The sequence below is a fragment of the Pteropus alecto genome, unplaced genomic scaffold, assembly GCF_000325575.1.
Source record: "Pteropus alecto unplaced genomic scaffold, ASM32557v1 scaffold101, whole genome shotgun sequence".
Classification (NCBI taxonomy): domain Eukaryota; kingdom Metazoa; phylum Chordata; class Mammalia; order Chiroptera; family Pteropodidae; genus Pteropus; species Pteropus alecto.
The window spans coordinates 4,199,589-4,208,757 of record NW_006432945.1 but is presented as its reverse complement, the minus strand read 5'-3'; the positions used below and the strand labels follow the sequence as shown (position 1 = coordinate 4,208,757).

General features: G+C 48.4%; 1 protein-coding gene and 1 pseudogene across 1 annotated transcript in view; one reads left to right on the top strand and one right to left on the bottom strand.

The window, feature by feature from the left end:
* Nucleotides 1-3,095: 3,095 nt before the first annotated feature.
* The window catches only part of RPS6KC1 (ribosomal protein S6 kinase C1), a 222,337-nt gene continuing 216,263 nt past the window's right edge, over nucleotides 3,096-9,169 (bottom strand). Inside the window, exon 15 of the mRNA XM_025043947.1 lies at nucleotides 3,096-3,374. Within this exon, the coding sequence (XP_024899715.1) occupies nucleotides 3,342-3,374 (33 nt within the window). The 3' untranslated portion in view covers nucleotides 3,096-3,341. The remainder of the gene's footprint in view (nucleotides 3,375-9,169) is intronic.
* Nucleotides 6,836-6,954, top strand: LOC112476460 (annotated as a pseudogene).

The following is a 9,169-nucleotide window of genomic DNA, read 5'->3' as shown; positions in this document are numbered from 1 at the left end:
CTGTAATACTATTTCTCCTGCCTTCCCTGCTTACCTCCTTCATAGCTGAGCACAAATGGTGCTGCCTGCCTAGCAGGGCTGAGTGTCCACGGCACCATGAGCAGATCACCGGTTCTGCCAATGAAACTGCTTAAAAATCTAGATGCAATGGCTCAACAGAACGAGACTCCCAACCACATCATGAGTGGGACTGTTTCTGTACTGGGGGCTGTGTCAAATTAACTCTGCCTACCCACCCACTCACCAAAAGGCATACTTCCCTGTGGCCCAGCCCTGCGAAGGCTTTCGAAGCAGAAGAATTCACAAAGTTGGAGAACCAAATTCCTAGAAGTGACTGAGAAGCCATTCAACCCAGCTTCCTGCCTTCAGCTACGGAATTTGGAGGGGGCCTCCCTTACGGTGGAAAGATAAGAATCTTCCTTGTCAAGTGATGATCCTAAGTAGAACAATTAATACACACTCAGCCCTGCATCTTAGACAAGAATAGAAAGAAAAACAAAGCAAATATATATCAATAAAAACAATTCTTTGTGTATGCTAACGTTTATTGGGCACTTATTTGGTGCTAGGCACTGTGCTATACTTACAATATCGCTATAAAGTAGGCACTATGAAATCGACCTATTTCACAGATTTGAGAACTGAGGCAATAAAAGTTTAAGGCCAAGGATGTACAGCTAGTAGGTGGCAGAACCAAGACTTGATTCAGGTTCAGAGTCTCTTCCCCTAGTCTTCCCCAACCAGACCTGCTATTCAGGTCTGAAATGTACCATCATCTTGACCAAAAAAATAATAATTCCATGGTGTCACTCTAGCCAGGAGCTAGTCACCAGAGGTGTGACACATTTGGACAAACATCCTACATGCACGGGCTCCCATCTCCTCTGCTTGCTTAAGTTCACTTGTAAGGATTCGATCCGTCCATCAGCGAGCAGTACCGGCCTCATGCTGTCAGCACAGCATGCATGGACTCCAGCAGAACAAAGCTCCTGCCCCAAGCCACGTCCTCATCCCACTCGTCAACTCCCCTGTGCATGGCTCTGGTTGGCTGTTTGTCTTCATATGTATTTAATTGTGCCAATCCAGACTCTGCCAAGAAATTTATAATCTGTACAAGGGCAAAAACTATGTTTCTGCCTTTCTCTGTCTCTATTACTCCCAGACTGCAAACAGGTGATGCTCAATAAATACAAACAAAAAGGCCGAATCTACTTGTGACCCCAAATCTCAGTGAATTCGGGAGTTGAGTATAGGTATGAGATAATATCAGATAATTATAAGGAAAAAATAACCCAGAATGATATACAGCTTGGTATCACATATCCCCAAAAAGGTGCATTGGAACTTTCTTTTTTTTCCTTTTTATCAAGTTGTCTGAGCGATGCGAAGTCATGATCCTTCACCCCCGCACATGGTATAAACCCTTCGCCTCCCCCATATACAGTGTATTTCATTGCAAAAACTAAGATCGAGGTCAAAGCAGCTTTGCTCTGAACCTATGATCCCCAGAGGGCAGGAAGCAGTATTTCTGAACAAAATACAGAACCCTCAAAACACGAAGTCCATAGATTCTTTGCAAAGTGCTTGTTTGTGTCGAGAAAATTCCGGCCCAGTGAAAAACCAGATGGGTAGATGCACCAACTATTGAAGACAGGCCTCAAGGCAAAGCAGACAAACACACTCTCTGGTGTGCACTAAACTCAGGAGTGATCCTCCAGCCGTTACGAGCAGAGAAATGTCCCACCAGAGTTTTCCAAATAGCAAACTCTTAGTCTGCTGATTGTTTCTATCATTTGCCATATTTTCTGTCCAAAAGCCTCTCTAGTTCCTACATGGTTAGCAGCTTTTATAGCCCAAGATAAGTGTCCATCCCTTTTAATTTTCATTGTTGCATCTGTTTTGCCATTTCTCTGCAGCAGGTTGTATTACAACGAAAGGATTAATGAGGAAACGGATGCAAACATTTTTATTTCCAAGAGCAGCTCTCAGACAAGATCTGGAAAACGGAATCGAGCCATATGATTGTAAAAGAAAAAAATCCTCGCCGTCCAACTATTGGGCATGTTGCCATTATTTGTGAATAGCATGTAAATACAAACAACTTAACTGGGGTGGGGGAGAGATGTACATTTTTCATTTGTGTCTGGCTAATCATTTTTTTTTTTATTATTAATTTGGTTCCTTTTATTTCACATAAATGTCATCTCAAGCACCAAACATCAACAAATAAGATCGTTTATCTTGCTGAAAAAAAAAGCAAAACATTGCATTGCCATTCAGAGAAGGCAGCTGACATCTCTACCGCACCACTAATAAAGAAGGCCTTCAGAACGAAAAATAATCATTTTCTATTACTTTCCACCATGCCTCATCCATAAACACAGGGCCGCGGGTAATTACATTTAGCGAAGAAGCATGCTCTGTGTATTACAATTTCCTGAGATGAACAAAACCCCGAAGAACACCCCAGACGGGGCTTTGAGAGGCGGAGCAGGCGGAAACGGTGGCGTGACTGCTCTGCGGCTTCCTCTCTATGTCGCCGAGGGGCCGAGGATAAGGAACGAGGGAAGAGAGGGCAGGGTTTTCATGAGATTGTTTTTCTTTCCTCTTCTTGGCCTGAATATAAAGGAAAGAAAAGGGCTGACGGATTGACAGGAGAGAGCCAAGGCCGAGCGAGAGCGGGACGGCGGTGTCGCTGCCGCCGCCGACAGGCACAGGCCAGCGGTCAGAGGCCACGGGAACCGAGACGCGGGGGACGGCCGTGCCCCTCGCGTGTGCGCGCGCCGCGGTGCGGGCCTGGCCGCGCCGATCGACCCAGCGCGAGCCCCCTGACTCCGCGCTTCCCTGTCGCCGGAGCATTTGGCTCGTCTGCCTGCGCGGCCTCCTCTGCCAAGCAAGGCACTGACTCCACGGGAGAACCGTCCTGTCGATCTCTGCAGGAATATAAGACCTCTTTTTTCCAAGGAAAATGTTCCCCAACTCTGCAAGGGAGGTTGGCAGTACATCTCCAACTCTGGCCTGTCTTTTTAATACCCCTACAATAGCTCGGTTGGACTGAGACCAGCTGTTGGTACATTACCATTTGTAAATGCTTAAAACAGCTACTCCTTGTTTTCTTGGCAACACTGACTGTGGAGGGGGGGTCGGGGGGAAGCCAGCTCCAGCCACTTCCATTCAAACATTAAGAACCACTGACTGCCAGCCTTGGCATTCGCCAGCCATTGTTTGCACAGCTCTCTTCAACAAGTTTCTCATCGCCCCGCTATTGCTCCGCACACCCGTCCATAGAAAAAGAAGAAAGAAAATCAGTAGAGAATGTTCCTGTCCCCTTCATCCTCATTCTAGTTCACCAGGATCATGTAGTGCGTCGTCCTCTGAAAAAAAAAGGATAGAGAAGCTGAAATGAAGGCTCTTTGTTTGGGTCTTTTCCGTTACCTGGTTTTGTCCCCTCTCCCCCTCCCCAGGCTGTTCCCATTTGACAGGCACTCGGCTGAAGATCGGCATCTTCCGGATGACCACGAGATGCTCCCGGAGTGACCCCCTGCCCCCTTTTCTGCTCTGAATGTGTGTGGTGTGAATGTCGCCTCTCCCAGGACTAGCATAGGATCCCAGCCAGGGAGACGATTGGGGGTGACGAGGACACGGCCAAAATCCAAACTGTCCTTTACAGGTGGTGGCCACTCTGAAGAAAGGCTCTTGATCTCGGTCTACCTCTCATGTCACCAAACCCCTCAGGTTTTCATTTACGAGAAGAGTCCAACTTCCACAGTCAGTACTTTGCCACTCAAAATAGATGAAGAGCTGCATGAAGAACATGTGAGGCCGCTTCCTGCCTCCTGCTCCCATCGGGGCCGCTGTTGGCTGGGGTGGCCTCCAGAACCACAGGCCTCAAGCTCTAGCCGCCCAGGACAACAGGCACTGACGCGCCCGGGGCTGCTGTAGCTGGGGCAATCGGCTTCACGTGCCACGTCCCAGCTCTCATGCCCTTCTGTTCGATGGCCTCCCCCACTAAGGGCAGTGGTGGCTGCATCTGTCCTTGTTCCTTTAGTGGGGTTTCTGGGCACAAGAAGGGGAGGTCTGTCGGCATCACACACACACTCTTTGAGTGGAACGAATTCAAATAGCCAAATGTTGCAGCAGGGTTGAAATTCCACACATGAGCTCCAAGCGGAAGGCGAGGGCCTGAACCTGGGCCCACGAGGACAAATGCTTTCGGGGGGCAATTGGGCCCGAGATTTAAAAAGTCCTATTGGTTTCATGGACGTGTTATACAGCCAGTTCTTTACACTGGGGAAGGAACCTGAAACAGACAGTGCCAACCAACAGATAACCCAAAAGCCTAGGTAGCTGGCTTAGGAGCCTGAGAAGCAGCAGAGCATAAGGAAGAAGTTTGACAATGAGCTCCTGCTCTGCCACGGCCCAGTTCAGCCACCAGAGACATTTGTGTCATGTCTCAGGGTCTGAATGGTCTCATCTGTAAAACTCCGGAAGTCGGGTTGGATGTTTGCTTTGGTCCCTTCAGTTCTAGACCTCTGTCACTGCCTTCCTAATTCTCTTTGGCTTCAGCTAATATGAGTTCAGGGATGCCCCATTCTGAAGACACCAAAATGTATAGAAATGCAAGCATTGAATTAGGAGGTTCCTTTAACAAGTAAATTCTCTTAGTACATTTGATATCAGATTTACTTAAAATTAATTTATGCTCCACTTTTCAGGAAAAGATTACAAGTTCCTTGGATAGAATCAGATTTGATTCACTTGTGTCTGATTCAGCTTTCATTTCCCAGGCCTGGCACGATGCCTGGCACACAGTAGGCTCACTATGGATAATGTTTGTTGAGTGGAACAAATTTGATGTGTGCAAAGTGGGGTCTCTGGGGAGGCAGCACAGGTGACTTGAGAAAACTGAAGTGGTAGGAATAGGTCAGTCAGAGCCTAAAAACTAGCCACAGGCAATTTACAAAGCAGAATATCCACTGGCAGCTAATTAGAAGGCAAGCAACTGTAGTAAAGATAAAAATCTTAAATCTGTAAGTTTTACTAAACCTCGCAATGTTCTTATTAATACCAAGAAAGGAAATGCTCAAAGTGCCCCTCAAACATTGGTCAGCCTGGGATGTTGGACATAACCCCCCTCCAGCAGGGGAGCTCGGTCTGGGATACCCCAATTAACCTCATCCCAGACCCGCTTCGCACTTGTTTGCCTGCCGCACTCCTGGACTGAGAGCTCTTTATGGGTGGAGACTGAGTCCCGCTTGTTAGTGCTGGACTCCTGAGGCCTTGCACAAAAGATGCTCCAGAAACAGTTTAATATCAAGGTGGTTTGGGGGTAAGGATTCAAGAACTGACGCTCGGCTCTCAGATCCCTTCCCCTCATTTTGTCTAGGACTTCACTGTAACATCTAATGAAACTGTAAATAATAATAATAATCACAATAATAATAATAATAATAATAAAGACAGCGACACCAGAGAAAACAAAGAAACACAGTCATTAAGAACCAGCGGTGGAACCAAAGGGCTGAGCCGGGCCAAGTCTCTGCCCTCTGACGATCAGCCACCGAGCACTTAGCTGGTCAGATCTCAGCCCTGTGGAGCCACCGAGGGGGCCTAGAGAGTCCCCAGTGCATGCTAAACTCCGACCGAGCCCCCGAGGATCCGCGAGGAAGAGGCCGGGTGAAGAGAGGACCTGTGAAGTCCATGTGCCATGATGGTGAGTGGTCACAAGCATGTGGACAGCCGCTGGGACATGCTTAATGGCAAGAAGAGGAATAGTGGGCACTACTCATGAAGCTCTAAGCACTTCATTCGTCCCGGCCTCACCACAGCCTTGCAAGGGGGCACGATGGCTACGCTCACCGCCCAGACGAGGACACGAGACACGGAAGGATTAATAGCCTGCCCACGGTTAGACAGCTAGTAGAGACCTATCTGGATCCCAAGCCCGCAGCCTCTGCTCTGAACCAGTGGCTTACAGAAGGCTCCAGCTGAGGTCAGTGCCTAGCAAGGGCAGTGACGATGACGCCTGCTCCCACCCTTCACAGAGCCCCAGTGTGTGAGGAAGTGAAAGAGGGCCTCGTGGGAACACCGAAGGCATCGCCTGAGTGCACCTGTCCTGTGAGCTCTGCTGTCATCAACACAAACCCATTCGTTCAGCACTGAGCCAAGGAGAATTCTCCCCCGATTCAGCACCCAGGCCCCTAGTGCCATCAGCTTCACACAGGAGACACAAGCATTCGACAAATCTCCCCTCTCTCAAGTCTTCGGCCTGTGAGAAGAGATGCAATACCTTCTCTCTGTCTTCTTTATTTTGTATAAAGTCCTCCACAAGGTCAAGGTTATCAAATATCACCCCATTTCCATTGAAAACAGCATGGCATGACAGCTAGGAGGATGGGTACAGGAGCCAGATCACCTGAGTTCAAATCCTGCCTTTACCGCTTAGTAGCTGTGTGATCCGGGGCAAGTTGCTTAGCCCACAAACACCACAGTTGTTTTCCTGGCTCCCATCCCCGCGCCCCAGGCCCAGACGCCATCTCTCTCCACGTGTTAAGTACTCGTCATCATATCTCTGGTCTATGTTTAATATTACTGCTGCTACTTTTACAGCAGACCCCCACTACTTAGAGGTCACGTTCCTGCCTCTAGGGTAGTGTTATACAATAGAAAGGTTTGGATTCCAGGTGGAACCCAGTTCAAATCCCAGTCCTGCCATTGCAGGATCTGGACCCATTACTTATCCCCCAGAAAGTGCAAAGCATGACCAAGGTGGCAAAACACATGACTCAGCACTCAAGATCAGAAGTTGGCTGCCTGGGTTTGAATCTCTGCACCAGCCTATGGCCATGCTACCCTGAACAGGCCGGATGCTGTCTGATCTCGGAAGCTAAGCAGGGTTGGGCCTGGTTAGTACTTGGATGGGAGACCACCTAGGAAGACCAGGTGCTGTAGGCATTAAACATTTTTTTAAATTAAAAAAATTAAAAAAGACCCATAGAAACTTCATCTCCAAACACAGCCACACTGGGGTTAGGGCTTCCACATCTGGATGTGGGGAGGAAACGAACATTCGATCGATAACACCCACCAATAACTCTTAGAGGTGGGTATAGAATTTCCCAATCAGGATATCAAATCCTTGCCCCAGGTCACACAGTCAGTAAGTGAGTGGTCAACCTCCTCCACAGCCCAAGTCTTGTAGCCTTTCCGAAGGTCCACATTCAAGAGAAGAGCCTCCTGCAGGCCATGGCACCTGGACACAGAGCCCCCAAGACCCCCCCCCCTGGGATGAGAAGATTCAGGATAAAGGGGGTCCTAGTGGGATGGAAGGTCTCCGACAAACCTCCCTTCATCACAGACTTTGAGGAAGGTTGCACATACCGTAGAAACCTGTTTTACCAACAGAAAATATGTTTTCACATATTCATTCAACAAACACTTAGAGAATGTTTGCTATGTGTCCACCATTGTTTTGGGTTTTTTTTATTGTTGGTTTTTTTTTTTTTTTTTGATGTCAGTCATCCAAGTGAACAAAGTAAATTAGGTCACCACTCTTAGGGAACTCACAGTGCAGTCGAGGCTTAAAGATGACTAGGCCACCACAACCCAGTGAGGGAAGTGCAGCCGCTCTCTGTGGGACACAGAACCCAGCTTTGGGGCTCTGCAGGGCTAGAAGAAAGAGCCTTTGCTTTTGCAATGACAAAGCCTAAATACCAACCTGACAGGTGAAAATAAACAAAACGGCCAATCTAGCTACTTGACTGACTTGACCATAACAGAGGTGACAAATGCTGGGCCCTGCCTTCCTCCCAGATGGCCTCAGTTCAATCCCTTTTGCTGGACACTCACTGACCATCTACCAGAGGCAAAGCCCCATGCCCAGCACTGGGCAAGCATGAGGGAGAATATTGTAAAGAAAGGTCTTCCCAGAAGAAAAAAATGGCTCTAACAGTGATGAAAAACAACCTCAAACCTCAGCCTTGACCTTGACTTGGCCTAGTGAAGGTCAGCAACCCCTCATGCCATCCCAGCCTGAGCTGGAGAGGTGAGAGGAAGACAGAAGGTTTTATTATACCACTCAGGCCACGCCTGCCAAGTTCTCCCCATAACCGCTTCAGAAAAAAAAAAAAAAAAAGACGGAGTGAAAGGGAATTGGAAAAATGGAACCCCCTACATCCCAGAAATATTACTTTCATGAGCTGTATGAATTATTTAACAGACAGCTGAAAAGACCAAACTCAACAGAAGAATACAAAAAACCAGCTTGGTACAGACACCTTCCCCGAAGCCCATGACAATGAAATGTATTTTATGCCACAGATCAACATGCCAGGGAAGGAGGCTTAGGAGACAGGTGCCCACAGGGATCATTAGCCCGTTATCTCTCAACCCTTTGCCACCAGCATCCAGATCTCTGAGCCTGGGCAACCCAGGGGGAGAGAAGCTGCAAAGTGTGTATATTGTAAGTGTTGGTTAAACAACCCCACCGTATTCTTATTTGCTGGAGGTTTTAGGGAGCAGATGTAGGACTGGCAGGCTTGGAGCTGGCGATATTGTTCTAGCTCACTCAGAGCCAACAGGGAAGGCAAAAAAAAAAAAAAAAAAGATACACACAAACACAAAAGGCTGTATTTTGGTGTGTGTGCCTGGGTGTGCATGCTCGCCTCTGTGCCATCCACTCGTCCAAGGTTCCTTGGAGTCGAGCTGACCGATGCAAAACCAGACCTGGGGCCGGGCCAAGAGAAACAAACTTCTCCCATGAACTGTACCAGGGTGTCTCTCCCCGGCCATGAGCTGCAAGCCTCCTCTCTCTCCTGCAGCCGCGAGGGGACCGGGGCGGTGACTCGCCTACAGCGGGCTTGGTGCTGTGGTGGCTAGAGAAAGGGCAAACAAATGGAGGACCAACCATAAAGGCGGCCGGCAGCAGTGAGGCAGCGCTGCAGCTGCCAGGCAATAACTTAGATAGTTACAGCTGCCATCACCTAGTTCATGCAAGCTTTTTAATATCTTTTGGCAGCTCTCGGTGTCACAGCACAAAGGGAGAGTTGGCACTTTGCAGCACACTTTGTTTGACATAACTGTAGGCAGGACCCAGCTGATACCTTCAGTAATGTGGATGGGTTTGCTCTTAAGGTGCGTTTTAGCAAATCGAATGGTTTTTTCTCCCCGC